Source organism: Streptopelia decaocto (assembly GCF_964273445.1).
Source record: "Streptopelia decaocto genome assembly, chromosome: 1".
NCBI classification, from domain to species: Eukaryota; Metazoa; Chordata; class Aves; order Columbiformes; family Columbidae; genus Streptopelia; species Streptopelia decaocto.
Window position 1 is genome coordinate 159187357 of NC_138663.1, and position 22048 is coordinate 159209404.

General features: G+C 37.1%; 1 protein-coding gene across 1 annotated transcript in view; it reads right to left on the bottom strand.

Annotated features, from left to right (window-relative positions):
* GPC6 (glypican 6) overlaps nucleotides 1–22048 on the bottom strand; it is a gene marked incomplete at its 3' end in the record, with an annotated part of 768549 nt that overhangs the window by 340588 nt on the left and 405913 nt on the right. Inside the window, exon 3 of the mRNA XM_082043523.1 lies at nucleotides 7643–8034. Coding sequence (XP_081899649.1) covers nucleotides 7643–8034 — 392 coding nt within the window. The remainder of the gene's footprint in view (nucleotides 1–7642; nucleotides 8035–22048) is intronic.

Sequence of the window (22048 nt, forward strand, 5' to 3'; positions counted from 1 at the left end):
AAATCCAGTAATTCCTCCAGTGGTGCATTCATGCAAAATTAATAAACCTTCTGAAATCAAAGACCAGAAGTCAAACTTGCACAGTACCTGGACAGACCTGAACATCAAACTATCTCTGGCAGTTTTAAAAGCAAAACCATTTTCAAGAATGGGGAAGTTGTTTGCAGACTAAAACTGCACGGAGGTGTTGGGAAAGGCAAAGCCTTGTACACCATCTGCCAAAGGATAGCAAACTGTTATGAAGGACAAGTGGGCATTTCTTGCACTAAAATGCTCTCTCTAACACTTAGTTTCTGCTCTTGGCCATGTAATGGTGACAGATGTGTATAGCTGAGGTCAACTAAATTCTCTTAACCTTATTCAAAGCTCTACTTTTCCACTGTTCTGTCTGGTACATTTAGGATTTACTCAAGAAATGAATTCTTCCTAAGGGCTTTAGTAGACGAAGTAGAAGAAGAAGAAAGAACAATGATAGCCTTAGACACGTGGGCTGACATTTTCTCTTCAGAAAATATTACGGAAAAAACTTAGCAAGCTCATGGCATAAAAAACTCTCATAAGAAACAGGCACTACAGGACAGGGCTAAGCTCAAAATGTTACAGATGACCAAAACTGTTATTTACTTGACAATGAAATACTGTTTTTTCATACTATTTTTCTTTTGTCTGAGATATATTTTGAGATGCACAGCTTAAAAAGGCAGTGAAGCCAAGTGTCACTGATGTCTGAAAAACTGAGAATTGAACTTGGATCCACACAGGTTATTTCAGACTTCATTATTGTAAAGTCTCAGAGAATTTTCACATTTGCAATGTGTTACTGGTGACTTTGTTGACTACAACATTTAAGCAGATATGTATTTAAATGCCAGTTAGTATTCCTAATGAGTTTTAGGTAAATCAGATATTTCCTTGACTAATGCTTTCTGTAGCAACCTGAAAGCAGAAGAACGTATTAGTTTTTGTGCTTCTGGCTCACATGGGAAATAAAATGAATTGCTTTTATCAAATTGTGACTGGAAAACAGTGCTTCCATAGGCTGCCTTTGAAACAGGATTTAGACAATCTGTAAAAAGAGTCATTCTAAAAAGTCAGCATGTTGCAAGATGATATAGATCTCCTTGCATTGCTTAACCCTCAGACTTTTTAATATCCTTCCTATTTCCATTTGATTCTTCTGAATTTTATTTTACTCTCCTGTGCTAAAACAGCAAAATTGTAAACCTGCTATAAGATTAATTACACAGAAGGTATAAATCTAGCAGGGTCAGCAAGCTCCCAGGTGAACTTTGCTTCTTTACCATTATTTTTATCATGACTTGGCTGTGTATTGTGACATGAACTAGGATACATTGTTCTAGGAATTCCTCCGAAAAAGTTCTCCATTTTCTCTTTACATAGCTTCTGCAGGTGCCATATGAACATCTTTTATAGATGGGAAATACAACTGGTATGAAAACTTTGAAGGATTGTGTGTAAAATGTCCTTTTTGGCAATCAAAATAAAACCTTGACTTAAATATTTTTTTTTTCTAAACTGTCATGGCAGTTTTTGATGTCATTGTTAAACTAAAATACATATTTTGGTAGAAGTATAGGTAGAAGTCTCATGTAAAGCTGAACCAAAGGGTATTCTCTGTGCCACAAGTATTGGGAAAAAAAAAAAAGAAGCACAGGCTGAGCAAAAGCTCACCAATAATACAAAGAACCCAGGAACCCAGGAAGACATATTCCAGTGCACACAAAGTGGAAAACAGATCAGTGCACCTGCAGTAAGTCTGGGACATCTGGAAGGCATCTGGTTTATTTTCCCATGAAATGTCTGCAAATTAACTAGATCAGTTTATGTCTCTTTTCTTTCCAAGAAAGGGGGAAAGATTTCCTGCATAGCTGGAGAATCTCAGTTGAAAGGATGCTTCCCACAAAGCACTGCAGTTTAGATACCCTTCAGTCTCGATTCTATGTCTCAGACATCTCTGAGCCCTGAAAGCCCTCAGGCTGGATAATTCCTGGACTCCCTGCATGAGGAACACCAAGGAACAGAAAGAGGAAAAAAAAGTGCGGCCCCTCCATGGCATGGTATGATCCAGTTCTTGGAAATATATGTTAAGACAGTTAAAATTCAAAGAACGAATGACTCAAAAAGCCTTAAAACAATAGACGCAGAAGCAATCATAAAAGCTATGCTTGCTCAGCTGGGCTGTTCCTAAACTAACAATTTGAACTAAGGATTAAAGTTTAGTGAAAACCATAGGCCTTTTTAGATCTTCTTTCCCTCTGTGACTTTAACAAGCCATATCTCTTCAGCCAATGAAGTTGAAATACACAGGACATGCAGCTCTTTATCTGTCACACCTCACAAATCACATTTTCCAGCATTAAAGTACTATTCATTTTGGCCTTTAATTACCTGACTTATCAGCATGTCATATTTCCCCCCCACGCATTACCTACAATAATTACATTCTGAATCAGTGTGACATTCGATATTGACCTTTATTTATATCTCTCACAAACTGTTGAATGTTTATTTATAAACCATGAAAAGCAGAGTTTGTAAGAATATTGATTCAGCACATTAGAAAAGCAGTAGCCTGGCATTCTGTGAGCATAAGTAATCACAGGCAATTACTAGAGACTGCTTTTCACCACTAATCGTGGGTTTAACCTTATAATTGCATTACTGAATTTGTTTCACTTTGTCCATATATCACCAGGTTCCTAATAATAAGTCTGATATTAACATAATTTACATATTCAGGGGAAGAAAGGTTTTAATTGGTTTAAAAAAGGCAGACATATAACCTATGCCATGCAGTGAGAAAGGTATTGTAACAGCCTTTTTTATTTTGCAATAAATGATAATTAATATTTAAATGCATTAATGAAATAAGTACTTAGTGGCTGGGTCACAAATCTTTGATGTTTATGTCACTAACAAAATCACTAACTGCTCCTAATGATGCCCCTGAGCTAAGCTTCACTTTACTCCTAGTATAAAAACTATTTTGGCTGCCAGCAGCATGAGTTTGCAAGTGTGAAAGGGAAAGCCAAACTACGAACAATTCTTTTTGTCTTTATCCCGCTATATAATGGGAAGAAAGCGGTCAAATTCAGGAAAACAACAACCAACCAAAACCAACCAAACCAAAAATCAGCCAAACTCAGAGAAAAGCAAAGCCAGCAAACAATAACTAAACCCTCAGATCTATGCAAACAGGAGTACTCTGCAGTCTCTTCCTGCTCCTCGTGAGCCAGACTCAGTGCAAGAGGCAATGAAGATGTAACTGTCTGCCTGGGATTAAATTAGAGCTCTGAGCAGCAGTGGGGTAATGACAGCTGGCTAACGACCGTGCTTTTGGATAGGACTGAGCAGTCATACTTCATTATTTTTTTTTTCTACCAAACTCATACAGTCTCAGTGTGAATTTACCCAGGTTAAAACATGACATTGGCTCAAGTCAGGGTTGAGAAGTCATGTTCATGAAACATAAAAATTATATGCTTTTTTCCTCCTGATTTCTACAGCTTTTAATGAAAAGTATATTGAAAGCAAATGCTTCTCAGAAAGACAAAAACCACACAAAACCAATCAAACAAAAAACAACAAAACCCCAAACCAAACCAAAACAAAAACCACACAGAAAAACAAACAACTTCTTTGAGTGGAATGCTATCCCAATGAGATAACACTCTGCTAGGGAAACAGTACTGCCTGTACAAATAGTATGGTTTTGTTGGCAAATTTGCATCTAGTTTGGGATTTACACTATCTTTTGAAATACCCTTAGTTGGAGTCTTAATATTTTCTTGGGAACGAGTTCTATTTTCTATATGCCATGTTTAGTCCATAACTCTTTTTGCTTTAGTTAATGAAAAATAATCTCCAGTGCAACAAGCTTTATAACTGTCATAATTCAGTTGGGAAACATATTTCAGGAATCATAAGCTCCTGAAAAATCATAAAGACCCTCCTTTTTTAATTTTAATTGTTTTATCCTCCCCACATTTTTTCTGCTTATATTTTCCACCACACAGTGACAGATCAAATAGACTATTGTGATCACTGAGAATGTTTTGTTTAGAGCTAGAGAGAATAACTTAGCATTATTTACTTGTAAAGTACCCAGAGCCCAGACAGAGTAAAAGATGAACATGAAAAATATGCACACGTCTTTTCTATCACATTATTGGAAATCACAGCTGGCAGCAACTTCAGAAATATTTTCAGTAGTTTCTACAGTTTAACATGAAATACTAAATCACAGTTAGTCAGGAAGGTTTGGGGTTTTCTTTTTGTCCTTTGTTCTCCAGGAAAATGTTGAGAAAAACAAAATGCATTTTAAAACATTGACATTTGAATATGCTATATTTCTATGGGGCAAAACGAAAGAATAACACTTTTTTTTTTTTTTCCCTCCACCAATTGGTATCAAGCAGAAAAGCCTACTGCATCATTTTCAGTCAGTACCAATATTACACCCTCTCTGAAGAAAACTCTTCAGAAAGGATGTGTCCCTGACATGAGATAGGGAGCAAATCCTTCCGAGTGTGTGACCCACCAACTCATTTACAGAAATGGGCCAGACGAGGCTGAGCAAGTAAATTAAAGGCCCCAAAAGGAGATGCTGTTACCAATTTTCCCATTAATAAATCTCTTTCTCATGATATATAAGGTGTAGGCTCAACTTTTTTCTCTGTGAACAGCCTTTGACAATGGCAGTTCAGTGAGATAATGGGTCCAAAAATAGTAAAGTATCTTTTTAGCTTGTGATGCTACAGTTAAGAGAACCCTTCCTTGTTCTCAGCCAGTGCAGACAATGGACAAAGAATTCTGTAAAAGACCTGCGACAGTTCTTTCAATTTTCTTTTTTTTTTTTTCCCATTTCCCTCGACTTACCCAGATGTGGCATTCTTATCACAGAATCTCTCAACTTTAGAGTACAATTAAAATGAAATCCGTGCTGAATCTGGATGACTTCCAAAACAGCGAGAAAAAATATTTACCTGACTCTTTTTCTGGTTGCAAAGTTATGTGCTAACTCTAAGGAATGCATGCAATCTTTAAAACAAAGTTTAAAGAAAAGGATTTGTCATTTTCTACAACTGATAGACCAGCATAAAAATGCACAGTTATGATATGATCACAAAAGCTTGGATCTCAGAGTAATCACAGCCTTTCCACAGGTTATTTATTAACCTTGAACATTTGGTGTCGCTTGGGGTTCTTCGCATCTGTCTCACTGGGCTGCATGAGACACAAAGTCCCTAAAACCAGCAATTGTTTACCATTTGCTGTGGGTATGAACATAGCCACTGAGAATATTAATACCAAAGTCAGTCTGGCAAAGTAAATTCTACACTTAAGTAAAAATATTCATTTCAATAATCTTTTGATGGGATCATAGGATAATGATCCTAAAGGATTGTGGCCAGTAGGTCAAGGGAGGTGATTCTTCCCCTCTATTCTGTGCTGGTGAGACCACACTTGGAGTTCTGTGTCCAGCTCTGGGGTCCCCAGCATGAGAGGGACATGGACCTGATGGAGCAGATCCAGAGGAGGCCACAAAAATGATTGATGGCGCCTGCACAGGCTCTCTGGGCAACTGCTCCATTGTTTGATCATCCTCATGGTGAAGCTTCTCTTTTTATTCAGTCTGAACTGGCCCTTGTTTCAACTCATGCCCATCGTATCCCACCATGCCCCACTGTGAAGAGCTTTGACGCAACTCTTTGATGACCTCCCTACAGGCACCAGGTGCTGCTGCTGAGGTGCCCCTGAAGTCACCTCTTCTCCAGGCTGAATAAGCTCCAGTCCCACAGCCACTCCTCACAGAACAAGTAATTCAGGCCTGATGATGCTGGTGGCCTCTACTAAACTTGTTTCAGTTTGTCAATGTCTTCCTTGCATAGGAGAACCCCAAAACTGAACACAGTATGCTAGATGTAATCTAATAGAGTATCACTATGTATATATAAAACAAGGAATCTGTACTATATCTTGTACCAACCGCCAAGCACTTTTAAAAATTTTTAAGTGTTGCTTTTATGTTAAAAGATAATGAAAAAAGCATTATTGAGCTATTGTCATCATCTTCAAGTGACGCTACAAAAAGGTTCACTTCATGATTGCAGAGCTAGTAGTTCTCATTATAGGATCATAGGATCATTTAGTGATCTTGTGATAAGCCCTATTCTTGAAAGGGCTTTTGTGCCCAAAACCCAGCAAGCAAGATGTAAACACTTCCTGGGTATGTGAAATGGGAAACACCTGCACATTCTGTACATACATGTGATACCTTGGCAGACAATTTGTACCTTAATCTGTTTGGGATTCACAATTTACACATCTGTTACATAAATGACATTGCTTACTCTCTACAGTCTGATCCTGTCAATGCAGCAGGACCTAATGCCTACTGACAACAGTGATGTCAGAGTTCAACACCTTCACTTGAAAGCTGACCCATGGGGACATCACTGCTGTTCAGATGAAATTTGGGGCTGCACATATCTGCATTCTGCACACTCGGAGGTTAAACAGCCGTATCTGCCCCCAGCCAGACTATGTGGGCATGGATTTCATGCCAATGTCCTGCCACTGTTCAGAAAGAACTGCAAAAATTGACAGTGCCAGAGAAAAAGGGAAGGCAACCCTGTAGCCCAGGAAGGCACTTGGGAGGAAGAAACCTTGGTTTTAGCTGAGTAACAAGGATCATGTATTTCATCCACTGACTTTTATATGCAAAATTACCCTTTCCTCCCATGCAGTTTCCTAAGCATAAAATCAAGCTCTTACTTGATGACTACCTCTCTGGCTTCATGGCTTCTGAATTTGTAATTGCAAAATATCACATCACACAGGATAAGAGAAGGTTAGAAACCTCATCTTGTTGAGCTCTTGAATTGCAGTCTACTGTACAATATCTTGGCTCTACCTTTACCTCACCCTTTGGCTGTGATTTAAATGAAGCAAGTGAGACAGTCCTGTCAATTATTTTTGTGTGTGTATAGTTGTTTTTTTGTTTTTGTTTTTGTTTTTGTTTTTCATTACATCACTTTAATTATGTGAATCCCTCAAGGATTATAATTGTCATAAATATTTGCATAGATAAATAATTAAAACTAAAATAAATGTGAGTCAAACCATCCTTTGGGAAAGCTCAAGTTCCAGAGGTGTCACTATTCATCTGTTTTCTCATTAAAAACATGATCAGACATTTCTAATAAAATCCATCACCCAGCTGCATGATGAACAAATGTTGTGATGGCTGTACTGCCCTAATGAGTAGCAACAAAAATTTGCTTGAAACATTTAAATTCTTATAATAATCACCATCCTTTTTATATATAGCCAGTTTTGAATTACTAATCACAATCCCTACCATGCCATAACATTGATGTATATTGGTATTTCATTGAGTCCTAAGCAAAGAGAAATACTTTCCAGTCAGTATTGCCTCAACATCTCCAGAAAGAAGTAAACTGTTGCCCCTATTTATAAACTTAGGTATCTCAGTAGACCCAAACAACGAAGCATCCCCTGCTACACCCGTATAAAAAAAAAGAGTGCACAATCAGATTTCAATATTCTAGTAAATTTTAAACAAATTCAAGCTTAAAACCCCCTGATTTTAGGTTACCTTGGATACTCTGTTTGCAACCTCTCTGCCCACTGTCAGTCCCTGAACAAAGGTCCGTGCAGCAATGAACGCTCGAGTCACTTGAACCTTCAGCTTCCTTGGTACATCTCCAAACGGCTTCAGCTGGTCTGTGTACTTGCTTACACACTCCAGGTAGTCCTCTGTGAAATGGTACTGGGGGTTTATAAGCTGGAACATCCGTTCCAACAGCCGAGCCCAGAAATCATTCAGCATTTCCTCCAAGTTCACATTGCCTCCTGTGTAATACCGCTTCAGCTCTGTGAAGAGGTCCTGGAACACCTCAGAGTTTTGCATGTACAGCATGCCATATGTCCGGACAAACATGTCGTTTAAGGATCTTTCTGCATTCTCCAGAAGTTCTCGGAAAAATTCTGCAGGGAAGACAAGCAGATGTTAATGGATATATTAGTAAGGCATCAAGGGTTTTCTGATTGCATTCCCATGTTACCATTAGCAAAGTTTGTCCTAGTATGTTATTGCCATATTATGCTTACGTTTTCCCAAGAAATTCACTGAGCATGTACAGCAGTTCTTTAAACACATCTGATAAAAGCAGGCATAGCTGCTTCTGTTTTTTACAAGATCCCACCTTCCTACAGGATCCGCTTGTCAACCTTCTTAAACTTCTTTTGGAAAAGAGTTCAATGACTGCCGTGGCCTGTAAGTGGGGCATTGCCGACAGTGAGGCAGAGATGGCAATGCCTTTGGCAAAACAAGTCTATTTGCCGTGATTAAATGAGTTGCACTGATGCAGGAGTCACCACGCAGCCAGCTCTGGGATACCAGATGCTAAATATGTGGTCATTGCCAGTATACACATCTACGTGTGCTGACTGCAGGGATGTGCTGACTTCTTACAGTCTTGGCTAATGCTATACTGTGAATATCCTTTTAACATAGGGCCCTGCTGTGACTACAGTGACTCATAAAAATGCAGAACCACTGCAGTGCACTGTATAAGACTGTATAAGAAAAAATCTACACTAAATTTGAAGATTTGCAACTGTAATTAGCTGAAAGCAGAATCCACTGAACACTGTAGACCAGTCTATAGGGACTCAGTAAGAAAAGACCTTCTTCATTTTGACAGAAATCATGCAGAGCTGCAGTCTTTGATCTCCCAGATAATTGCAAAGGTGTTATAATGAAAATGTATACACAGAACACTGAGAACATGTTCACTACATCAAAGCACTTATTAAATGGAAAATATATTCTAATAAATATATCAATGTCTAAACTGTCATTAAAACCACAGCTCTTCATATGAAATAAATTCCATCTGGAAAAGAATATGCCTTTGTCAAATAGTTTATGGAGGGAAAAGTAAGAAACCAAACCAAACCAAAATAGAACACCCAAAACTCACAACCAAAAAGAAAGAGTTGTTAGTTTTTGTTGCCGAATAGAATAACTTGAGGTCCACAGGTCCACGACATACAGTATTCTCTGTTGTTTTTCCAGTAATTCTAACAAAACTGTTTTAGAGAAAAGCAAAACAAAGCTGTATTTTACCTGACCTGATGCTATCCTTGATGTCTGAATCATCCTGATTATCATTATATATATTATATACATTTAGCATTTATTCTTCTAAGAAATAATGCATGCTGGCTGTACTGCTGAATACATCTAGCTCTCTAGTCACACAATCTGGAAGGCAAAAAGATGGCTGAGAACCTGAGGCTCAAATTAAAATTTGTTTTAATGTTGAAGCCAAGCTTTCAGACCAGTGCAATTGAATGACAACTGGGAAAGACCATCATGAAAGCAGTGAATCCAGGCCCCTCGACTTCTCTCCTATACAGCTCCATATGCTGGGGGCTGCTTACCGCAGTTCGCATGCTGTCTCCTCCCAGTTCACAGTGATACTGGACATCCCACTCTTTATCTTAAAAGATCATACCATTGCATAATTTAGTCACAGCAAAAGATAATCACGTTAGCTCCTCCTGTCTGAGATTGTTAGCCTATTATTTCTTTGTGTGGGAGTGTTATGTAGCAATCTCACAGTCAATTTGTTGGAAGCCAGCCAAACTTTTCAGGGAGGGGTAGACATCTAGCACAGTGTGGCCCATGCTGGTCACAATCTTTATTTATACTGTGCGGTACAAACATTATCAGTAACTCCACAAGCTTAAATTTCATGCTGGACCAAATGTGACACCATACATATGCATTGTGTAGGAAAACTAATGTCCTCTAAATAGCAATACATTTATTTAATTTTCAGTCTTCTCATAGGTCTCTAGTCTTTGAAAGCTATTGCACAGAGTAAATTATTATGCGATTAGAAAGTTAGACTGTTGGTCTTCTGTACACTTTGATACAAAAGACAGTTTAAGAGAGTTATCTTCAATAGTAACCCTATACAGGATCAGGATAATAAACCAGTAACCACAAAATTGGATACCTTTCGAGTTTTAGAGAGAAACAGATCTCCCCTGTTGTGCTAATTAGAAAAATTCTCAGTCAGCTGCTGTCCAGCAAAATGAATGCTGGTGCGAAGGATTACTTGCTTTTTCAGTCTACAAATCTTTCATACATCAAGAAAGTTGTCTGCTTTGTGATGCTTATGTACAGAAACTGTGTCCTGGCATAGCTAGGCACTTTTCCAGTTACATTAGGAGAAACTGTACTTGCTTCTCCAAAGGCTGATTTTTTCCATGCTCTTTACAGTAATTTAAAGATTCTATGTTCATTGCAAAGATGATATTTCATCAACTTGCAGGTAGCTTTTGAAAAATAATGTAATATTTCAGCTCAAAGTAAAAGAACGAAGATGAGACAGACATTAGTCATATTGCTTAATGTGCTTCTGGAAGGCACTCAAATACTACAGTGGGAGAGGAGAACCTATATAAGACAGATCTGTGCTGTGTTTTAAAATATATATCTTGTGAAATTCTCTGCTGCCAAAATAGGCTGTCATGAGCAGTGTTAATGCTGGAAATAATTTTTCCTAATTTTAAGTGGTGATTCATTTATATGACAGAATATGTCCTGGATATGTCTTATGTTGCAAGTACGTTTTTATACAGCTTTCATTTCTTAGCCAGACAGTCTCAGGAAGCTCGTTCAGTTCTGGTTATGAGGTAGTTGAAAAGGATAAGGTCTAAGGCACACTGAGCTACCGAAAAGAGGGAGAGAAGATTGTGATTTCAAACCATTACATGCTCTACATAGGCTTAAATGGTGGGTTTCCAGTCAATGGATAACACTCAAGCTAGTTTTTATTTTAAACATTATTTATAAATTTAGGATGCAAGACTAATAGTAACAGTCTCTGCAAATGAAGTCTGAACTTTTATTAAACCTTTTTTCTATGATCAATTGATAGTTGGAGATGTCCCTGCTCATTGCAGGGGGGTGGACTAGATGACATTTGAAGGTTCATTCCAACCCAAACGATTCTACGATTCTATGAGCTCAGTTACAAAGTGAAAGAACGTAATGCGTTGTTAGAGAACCTTATTGAACAGTAGATACTGCTCTCATATAAAAAATATGGTCTTGTTAGCTCTCACACTACTATGTCAACTTAAAGCTGACTTCATCACTCTATTTAACACAGGTAATCTAGTGTGATAATGCATTCAACCTGGGAGCTAGCCTAATTCCAGAGTGATGACTAGATGTCACCATAAAGCAGTGGATCAGGATTGGAGATAATACTGCAGCATGACGTGATGTAATAACTGCATTCAACAAAACATAATCACAACCACCTAGAGGCAATTATTAGATAAATGAAGTTATATTACATTGGAACTGATGTTCTATGATCACTTTGAGCCTGATAAATCCCCTTGTATTTTCTTTTCCATCTGTAATCTAAGCAAAACCAACATCTGACTGTAGGAGAAGACGCAAAACCAGAAACAGTTTGTTGTGTAATTCGCAAACCAAAAATATATGCATGAACTTAAGACACAAGAAACCAAAAGGAAATTTCACTTAATTACCATATATTCTGCTCAGATTTCCATTTTAGCAGAACTTGAGGTCTGAGTGCTGTGCCATGGTGTATCTGATACACTGGACATGCAGCCTCACTGCTACACAAGATAAAAACAGCAGAGCTTCACAGAGGTCTTCAGATGTTCTGGACAGGGATGTAGGTCTGATTTTACTTCAGCCTTTATGGAAAACATTGCTCAGGGTGGCATACTGATTCCGTCCGTCATTGACTAACACCACCCAAAACATACAGGCAGTTCCCCATTATAGCCTTGTTCTCCTGCTTGTGGGGATTGATTTTCAAAGAGCTCTGCGAATTTAGACGTACAAATTCTAGTGATGTATCAGTTACTGTGAAGATGTGCATGCATCTACACCCTATGTGGACTTTAGGTATCTAACTTCATTTAATATCTTTGAATTTCCCAGTCCTGATGAGGCTGATGGCAAGAAGGGTATTACAATTCAAGTAAGCTGAATACTCTTTGGGACAGAAAGGTTCTTCAGGGGTTCTTTAGGTACAAATGCACTTATGATGTAGATCGATGGCAGCCTTGTGTTTTGTTTTGTTTTGTTTTGTTTTGTTTTGTTTTGTTTTGTTTTGTTTTGTTTTCCTGCTGCCCCATTGTTGTCTTTATTTCTTCATTTCTTCATTCATGAAGTCATCCATAAAAAAAAAAAGAATATCTTGGTGATTCTACATTCTTGCAAAGGCCTTTTTTTATTTTTATTTTTTTAAAGATATTCAACATGATACTAATTAGTGAAAGTTGTGACTTATGTCAAGGAAATTCAAGTGAAATTAACCTGTAGTTTCTATGCTTTTTTATTTTTCAGCTTGTGGTTTTGTTTGTTTGGGTTTTTTGTTTTGTTTTGGGGTTTTTTTTAGGTTTCCAGAAATTTTCTTCTAACAATAACTAACCTTACAAAACAAAAAGAAATCAAATTAACTTCCTCATTGAGAAAAAAATGCTGTAAAGAGAATACTTACAGCGATTTTTTTTCCATATATTTGACATTCCATTTATATTTATATTCAAGAGTGAACAAATCATATGCATAAGGCTACTAGTGCCTCGGTATTACTTTTTAGCAGACCTGAATAACTAATTTTAAAATTCCCTTATAGCTTTTACCTTTAGAAACACTCAACAGTCACAACTGAGAAATGAATTTCAGCTCCCATTATGAACAACAAATCTTCAATGTGATGAGGTCTGTTGAAAATTGCTTTCCTTTTTAAATTCATTTTGAATATACACAGATTGCATTTATAGCTAAGAAATATAAGTCAGATAATTCTGTAATTAAGTGTGTCCTATAACCACAAATTTCAGAATAGGTGATTTACATCTTCTACTTATGTCTTGGGTGAAATCACCTATGGGTAAAATGATTTAGCTGTTGAAAGATATACATACATTTCTATAACGTCCTATACCTGTAAATAACGTGACATTATGAAATATTCTGGATGCTACTGAATTTTTTGGAAACCAGCGCAGTCTCAAAGGTTGTGAGTAAAGATGAGGGTCGCTCCCCTCTTTAACCTCTCAGTTTCTCAGGCTACCGCAAAACTTGATAATAGAAGGTAATTCACTGTAATCTTCTTCCTCACCTCCTGTCCAGAGTCCGTGACTTCTTCCCCCTTGTGGGTCAGGCTGTTAGAGGGAAGGAAGGAGACCCAGGGGAAGTGGAGGCCACTGAGGCTCCATCATTAACTGCTCCCCAGCGTGGAGCATGGAGACAATGCAAACAGCACTGTCCTGCACTAAAACGAAGGACAAGAGCATGGGGAGGAAACATAAACAAATCCATAATGGGCTGGGTTGGGTGGGTATGATCAGGTGAAGGCAAATGGAAAAAAAGCTAGGCTGATACTTATACAGCAAATGCCATTACCACAATGTGAACATAATCTGATGAAGAATCTAAGGCATTATTTAATGCCGATATACATAGAAGTTATTGTGGGAGTGAACATTAATATGGAGTTAAAGGATCTATAATCTACTCAAAGCTGATTGCATACATTGATTAAGGTCTATAAGACTTTATTCTGCAACACTGAAATCAATGAGAACATTATCAACAACTTCAGGGGACGCAGGTGCAACCTTTAAATGATAAACTTAGTGTTTCTTTACTGCAAAAGGTCATTTACTAACACTAAAAGGGAGACTTGATCCTGCCATTGGTTCTACATAGATAATCCTGCAACTAGGTGAAACATATCACTTGCACATGAGAACCATTAAATTAGATATGAAGACATACTTTTTGATATCTTTACTGTCCTCTAAAATCTCAATTCATAGTCTTGCATCTGGTATAATACTTTATAATGATGATGTATCCTTGATTATAAATATGAAACCTGAAATTCCCCAAGTTCTCCTCAAGGAATTCATTGAACTTCTAGCAATAACCAAGAAAGAAAATGCTAGGAATAAAAACAAAGCAATGAGATAGCTTTACATATAATTTATATATACACTAATAACTGTCCCTGAAGGTTCTACTTTCATTATCTAGTGGAAAATGTCAAAGTGAAGTACTCATAAAATGTAAGCAAAATGTTACATGGCATCAGAAGGCGACATTCTAGAATATTTATGAATGAACATTTAAACACTTAGAGCAGTAGTACTGCCATGAATATCCATGACCGCGGAGAAACATGTAGTATCTCATAGATATCTGTGAATTTCAGAATGATTAATTTTACATCATATGTTCATAAAATGCATAAAGCCTCATGAAAAATTAATATAACCACAGTTTCTTCTGAAAAGCATTTAAAGCTTTCATGAAAATGATATTAACCATATATAAACTATGGGACTCAGTGCAACAATTGTTTTAAAATATAAAGACTGTTCAGTTTTTCCCTATACACCACTAGAGGCTATTAAATATCCAGTTCAATAGTTAAGGGGATTTACCATCTAACATTTTGTATGAACATTCTTTGCCAGGCTTATAATCTACAACAATCTTTTAAATATATTAAAAATTTGTTGTCTTTTAATACAGGGAAGTGTAAGGTGGACCAGCAGATATAGGGGAAAATTAACAACAAATTTTCTTGCTACAAGCCAGATAAAACCAATTTAAGCCAGAATAATTTCTATATTCTGTCTGAAGGACAAACAAACAAACAAACAAGACATCAGCATTTTTTGACAAGCAGGTCCCAAACCAGGGGTGGTATTTGCTATCATTAGACACAGTCCTGCAGTGTTCAGGGATCAGGTGTTGTGCTGAGAAGGAACGGGGCACTGAAGTCATTGCACGTCTCCATGCCTGTTCTCAGAGTAGACAGCTTGAATTGACTAAGGGCAGGAGTCATTCGTCTGGAAGGAGGCTCTGGTTGGCCAGAGCAAAACACTGAAATCTTAACTGTCTTTTATTTACAATGTGGTGGTTAACCACAACCTGACAGGAGCAACACTTTGGAACTGGGCTTTGGGGGCAGAAATCTCAACCTGGATTTAGGCACATATGGAACTGAGGAGGGTTGCTTCTTCTCTTTCAGAATAGTGTCCTTTTTTTTTGTTTTCTTCCTCTCATTTTATACAAAAGAGACTACTGTGAATAGTTGTTATTTGAGGAGTCTGAAAACTGGATCTTAGGCCCTGTTCAACTTCAAGGAGTATCTACTGGGTCACATCAATTCAGCAAATACACAATAGGATGCGTAGTTCCTGAATCCCAGTGTGGAAGAATGGGCATCAAAAAACTCAGACTGGACACATCACAAAATCTTTAAAATTAGAACTGCAGCTATTTTCACATCACACAAGTACAGAGAGATAAGAAATATTTGCACAGTTGTATTTATATAATGTAACTGCCATAAATCCCCCGCAGTTTTCCTTTCTATCTCATTTCACCTTTCTCTCTCTTTGAAACAAGCTCATTTTAGTACTTATAAAGAAATCGCTCTATTGCAAAAAACCTCTAAGATGTGAGACTTGAGACAGATAATACTGCAATAACTGAAAAGACTTCTATTTAAGCTAACTGGCAGAAGCCTGCTGTAAAAGTAGTTTGAATTTTGACTTCCTATTGAAATTATTATTACGTAAAATCAATTTTGTATATAAGTCTGCAGTTTAAGAGGTAATGAAGTCATGTTGATGGTTTTTCCAGACACCTTTGAACGCAGCTGAATAACTTCTGTTACAGTTTAACAGACCTAACAAAAAAAGATAAAACTACTTCCAAGGTCATTTACTTATTTTTAAGCTTATTCAATTTTCCTACGTCCATACTCAAAGGAACCCCACGCACCACTAAGGCAGCATTAAATCCAGGCTGATTTCCCAGTTATTTCTTGCCTATTTGGACACTGCATGCAGTACTATTTGTTACTGTAATAATACAGGGTATGATTTAATTTCTTGCTTGTAAATGGAGCTTCATGGTCAAACTTCACTGAAGTGCAAACTTTCATTTTTCTTTTGTGACACCAAACTAAGTTAACTTAAATGTCAGGAAGTCAACTTAAATGTTCTCCATTTGTTAGAGGAATGATTTTTTTATTATTATTATTTCTAAAGTAATGGTGGGAAAGTTAAGGAGAAACAAAGTCCTAGAGATGACATCTGGGCAACCAGTGACTTAAAACAAGGCAACACATAAATATAAGTTTAAGGATTAAGGTTAAGGGTAATATAGTTGGCTTCATAGAAGCTACGAATGTAGGAAAAGATCTCTTACTTTTGAAGAATACAGTCTTTCAGATCCTGGATCTGCATTCATGTGCTGGTGGAAAGACCTTAGGTCCCCCACGGTGCTTTGTGAAGTCAATAAACTTTCCTACCTGTATGTTTCAAAGATCAGAAATTAAAAATCAAAGTTTGTATTTGAATAGCTTTAAAGTCAACATGAATCTTCATCTGCAGGCACCAGTTTTCTGGATCAAGATGCTGCATGATTGATTTTTATCTGACCTACCTTCTCAACAGAGACCTTTTTCTCCAAGAGTGTGTCTACTGGGAAAGTTTTCCATTCAGAAGGAAACTTAGATATAAGATATGGTACAATGAACTGAAAAACTATCTTTGCAAGACTGGTATATATTTAGGGCTCCATTAGATTTCAATCAGTATAATATACTTTCTCTTTGATTAAACTACGCAGGAGCGGCCTTAAAACTCCTAGGACAAATTTGGGGAATTGTTCCTATTTATTAGGTGTTGCATTGCAAATTATGTTCCTTCTAAATGGATATGTCATGTAGTGATACCAAAATTTTTCACTCCTGTGATGGTCTGCTGATTCATTGATGAATCTATGGAACATGTTGATGAGAATATTTTAATAAACCCACAAGCTGTTGACTCTGTAAGCAAACAAACAATAGCTTTGACTTCTTCCTATGGTCCTGCAATGAAATGAAGTGGTGTGGTTCAGTAGGATTTAGGAGATCTAGAACCTGTTTTTGGATTCTTGCATGGGTTTTTTGTTTGTCTGTTTGTGGGGGTTTTTTTGAGCAGAAGTCGCTGGACTTCTGCCATTTACTGCTTCTTCCATCTTATCTGCAATCTTGAGACCCAGTTGTCTCTCTACAATTTTTGTCCCTCTCTCAGATGGATTTAATTCCTATTATTGCATGGGTTTTTTATCTGACAGTTTACGGGGCAATTTAGGCATAGGCCATGTTTTCCTCATTGGTGTCCAATGCTTCCTCCTGAGCCTAGTAGTTTGGAGATTCTGGGTCACTTTAGCTGGCTAAGTCTTTTAATTCAATGCCTAGTATTAGTACTAGATATTATTTCCTTTTGTAATATTTTGGTATTTCTCCATCTTTTTTGGCCATAACATTAACTCTGTGTCACATTTGAGCTGAAACTCCCACTAACCATTCTTCTCATGCAACTCTTGCCAGCTGAGAGTGACAGACCTCTGAGATGGGGTTTGAGAAACAAACTCTAAATTGATCAGTTCTACTGAGCAGCAGGTGGTGAATGGTCCAGGGTGACCCATGCTGACTAGAGGCCTTATATTTGTTTTCCTGCGCTATACTACTGCAGAAACATTCAACTAAAAGAGTGCAAACAAGGCAGTACAGGTGAAATAGGAAAGCAAAAGCCACAGAGGACAAAAACAGTGAGAGAGACAATAGAAAAACAAGGAAATGGCAGCTGAATAGAAGAGAGAAAGTGATAAGAGAGTTAAACTTCATTTTTCCAGAGCTTGCTCAGGTACAGTCTCTCAACACCACTAAAACCATCTCATGTGTACACATAGGCAGACTAAGGGTTTCAAAACCTATATTGTCAAGTGCAGGAGAACCTGCAGTCCACGTTACACATGGCTTCACTCCAGATAGGCGACTGAGGAACCTCAGCGTGAAGCCTTGCTCCAGCTCTGTCTTGATGTTCTCTATGGGGACAGAAAGAAGGCTTTAGGTCATAAGTCCAGCTTGGGCTCTAAAATAGGGTCTCCCCTTCACACCTGCAGGAGCCTGTCTCTTTGTAATGATGTTGCTAGATCAGTGCTAGTATTTATCACACATATGAATATGCATATTATTGCTTGAAAAGGAGATTTTAGGGGTTCCACTAGCGCATTATCTGAAAAACTGAAGTTTTTAGCAGCCTGGAGAGGTAGGGAAGTAAAATGAATACTTGTTGCAAGAGATTATTACAAACTTTTTTATCCAATAACTTCTTTATTTATGTTTTCCAAATATAAATATATTTAGTCCTTTGGGAGACACATTCAGCCATATAAAGCAATAAGAGGCAGATATCTCAGTACATCTAGAAAAAAATAGGGATTTATTTGAAAAGGAAACAAGAAAGAACACACCTCTGGTTTTAAATTGAGACAACATGCTTCCTTGAAAAAGGACCTAAATAATTGTGAGAAGACTCTCAAATTCACACTAAAGCAGTGATGACTTCTGAAAAATGGAAACATTCGGTATGTTGTGTAGTAGGTGACACTAATTACACTGTTCCTTTTCCATAATAAGAAACTTAGTAAGTACATTCTAAAAGTGCTTCCACATTTACAAATTATATAATAATAAGAAAGGTGTTTCCAATAGATGACTTTTATATTAGGGTTCAGCATTAAATTATATTGCTCATTCAACCCATTATCTAGAAAATATTCTTCGCTTTCACTGCAGAAGCACTACTTTATTAGTGACATGTTCCACATGTTCACTCAGACTTGTCCATATGTTTATGTATAAAAGATTTCAATTGACATTTTTGTGTTTAATATCACAATAATCACAATAGGTGCCATACTAAATAAGTATTTAATCATTCAATGCCTTAATTAGTGTTACACACCCATGTATAGTTTACAGTGTTAATCCCTTAATACAGGAAAAAATAGTTAAGTAGCTGGAAATGTAACTGTAGAAGGTAATGAAAAATCTCTTTTGTTGATTACACAAAACCAGCAGCTTTTGTCTCTGGAATCAAGAGTTGTACAGAAATATTTTGTAACACTATAAATACCCTGATTTTGTTGTTTTTACTACTTGTTTTTTTGCTTTAAAATTGGCCTCTTCTAAACATTTTTACTTATTCTGAGGACCCATCAAAGTTTGTACTTTCTGTCGTAGGCTCTGATTTAACTTGATTTAGTTCAAAGTAATGATTTCTTATACTCTGAGCATCAGTATAATCTATTACAAATTTAAATTGATTTTGGCTTTTTTTTTTTTTTTTTTTTTTTTTTTAATTTTGTGACTATACTTTGGGTACTACCTAGGAACTAATCAGGTTCCTGCTTTGCATACAGCCATTTCTACCTCTGTCTTTGGAAAATCTCAGACCTACCCTCTACTTCTTTTTCCTTTGTGATGTTATGAAGTTTGACAGCAAATAAAAATTCAGCCTCATGTTGTTTTGCTGCTGGTTGATACATTGTCATCAAGTCTGAACGGCCTCTTGTTATCCTTGGAAGCCAAATGTGAGATCATAAATACATGGTCTTCTCTGGATGGATAGAAAAGCCAGAGGCACAAATCCAGACCCACCAGGAAGAACTAAAGGATTAGAAAAAAATTCACATTTTAATCCTTTGGATTACTCCTATATTCTTGAAGCAATGCATAACACTGGAGCTGACATTGCCACAGAGCAATGAAGACCATCATATTTTTGTTTTTATAATGAGAAGTAAGGTCACCACTGTTATTAACTTAGTCTTATCTATAATTCAGAGCATAATATAAAATTTAGAAAGTTCAGGCAAACAAGGACATGGAAAAATGATGCCTGCTCACTAAACTTTTTTCAAAATGTCAGGTAAGCTTTAAACAGACATAACACTTGAGAATTTTTTTTTTTTACCTGAGGTAGGAGAGGGAGAAATTCTGAATTAATAAAACCACAGCATTATATTTCAACATCACAGAATCTGCATTCTTTGTTTCTTTCTGTGCATATCTGGTGGACATTAACCTGGTCATGAGTCCTGTTATTATTTTGTCATGTATTCTTTTAGTCTTAGCTTTTACTTGATAGATATACTGGGGAAGTGATTAGCATTTCAGCCTAGCAGGCAACAGCCATTTGGGTCTCCTAATATGCAACATGAAAGAAAAGGATGGGAATAAGGTAACATTGTTTTGCTTGGATTATTGTTAAAAGGTTTAAATCTTCACTGACATTCTGCTTCTTTGATTTCTGCTATCTTGACCTGGAATATATGTGGTCTATATTGCGAACCTGCTTCCCTGAGCGTCTGTTTACCCAATCTTTCTTTGAAGTGCTGATGGTAATGAATCTCCTTCCTCCAGCCCCAACCACTGCATTCAGTTATCATCAAGCACAGGCATCAACTAGAGCTCTAATCTTGCTCTGATGGATGGAATACTAACCTTTCACAAGATTAGAGACACAAGGTGCTCTAGAGATAATAAAATTCAAATAGGTTTATTTCAAAGGGCAACTCAATCTCGATTTTCTTCATGGGTCACTTGACAGATCATTTGCCAATGTAGTTTTTGTGTCCTTCTGCGTCTGGTTTCTGTGCAGCGCTCCAAGTATTTGGAATTAAGTGGGCCCCAACAGGCAGAGTTCGGCAAGGGTCTCACTTGAGCGAAAATAGCAAGATACTCATTCAGCACAGAGCTGGCAACTTTGCTAAAAGTGCTTCTTGGTGCTTGAATGGCAAGAAGTTTCTCTTAACATTTTCAGGAAGGCATAGAAATGACAATAATGATAAGCATCTTGAACACTTTGAATTTTAAACTTCTGTTTGATCATGGAGCAAAAATCTTGCTAGCTTAATAACAAACAGTACAATACATGCAGTAGCTGTAAGTCAAGAGATTTCTAGCTCATGAGAGACCACTTTTAATGTATTTGTCAAGGACAACTATGTAAAAGTGTTTACAAGTCAAATACTTAAGTCAAGTATCGACAAACATGGAGATAAGGCTCTTACAGGTGCTGAAAGAAGATTCCTCTAGCAGACAGTTTTGGTGTTATATACATCAAGTAGGATTCTATGCAGATAAAATAGGCAAAGCCTCCTTCAATCTCTAAGGTTGTAGCTTGAGCCTATTCAAAAATATCACTTTGTGATTTAATAAAGCAAAATTAAATTATTATAGAATCATAGAATAGAATAATAGAATCATTTAAGTTGGAAGAGATGCTCAGGATCATCAAGTCCAACCATAACCTAACCTAACTCTAACTAAATCATGTCACTAAGAACCTCGTCTAAACACCTTTGAAACACCTCTAGGGATGTAACTAGTCTGCTTAGAGAACAAATATTATTGAAGCTAGTGAGTATAATGTCTGGCCTTCATTTAGGAGAAGGATAAAGCTAAAGCTGCAGGTGTAGCAGTTGCATTCAAACTCCAGCACTTCCATGAGTTATCCAGGAGGCTGGAGGCTGGGGCTGGCTTGTGTGCACAGGTGCTGGCAGCTGTACTGCTCTCCAGAAGAGAGAGGGAGAGGAGGGGACAAAAAGCAAATGAAGCACTTGAGAAATGCACACAAAAGGAGACAGGAAAGCTCAAAAGAAGTCAGAAGGATGTTGTATGCTCATATCCAGGACAGCACTGAAAAAAAGTATGCTGTAGAAATTTAAAAACCAAAACAAAACAAACAAAAACCTCAAAAATATTAAACCCTGTCTTTCTTCTACAGAGATTGCTTCCTGCATATTTATAGGGGTGAGAGTTTACAATAATAAGAATGCACACTTTTAGCTTCACCAAACAAGAATGGCTACATGATATTTAAAATTCAGTGGCTGATGAGTTCCATGATAACTAAGTAGGACAGATTTGATAGAATACGCATCTAAAATGGGTACTGGACTAAGTCTGAAATCTGGAAAATAAAGTTCAAGATTTTTTTTTCTGTTTTTAAAGCTTCAGAACTACATGAAAAAAGTATTCTCAATTTGAGTGTTTTAGCTGTGACAGCT